The following is a 208-nucleotide window of genomic DNA, read 5'->3' on the forward strand; positions in this document are numbered from 1 at the left end:
ATGTCAGGTCGCGGCAAGCAAGGCGGCAAGGCCCGCGCCAAGGCCAAGACGCGCTCGTCGCGGGCCGGCCTGCAGTTCCCGGTGGGCCGCGTGCACCGCCTGCTCCGCAAGGGCAACTACGCCGAGCGGGTCGGCGCCGGCGCGCCCGTCTACCTGGCTGCCGTGCTGGAGTACCTGACGGCCGAGATCCTGGAGCTGGCGGGCAACG

General features: G+C 73.6%; 1 protein-coding gene across 1 annotated transcript; it reads left to right on the top strand.

The window, feature by feature from the left end:
- On the top strand, nucleotides 1-202 carry LOC145719266 (histone H2A type 1-H-like; the record flags this gene model as incomplete). The annotated part of the gene is made up of 1 exon (XM_081810759.1): nucleotides 1-202. A coding segment is annotated over exon 1 (202 nt), but the record flags the coding sequence as incomplete, so codon positions are not given.
- Nucleotides 203-208: the final 6 nt, after the last annotated feature.

Source organism: Leptonychotes weddellii, unplaced genomic scaffold, assembly GCF_054177405.1.
Source record: "Leptonychotes weddellii isolate Sample4059 unplaced genomic scaffold, ASM5417740v2 HiC_scaffold_365565, whole genome shotgun sequence".
NCBI classification, from domain to species: Eukaryota; Metazoa; Chordata; class Mammalia; order Carnivora; family Phocidae; genus Leptonychotes; species Leptonychotes weddellii.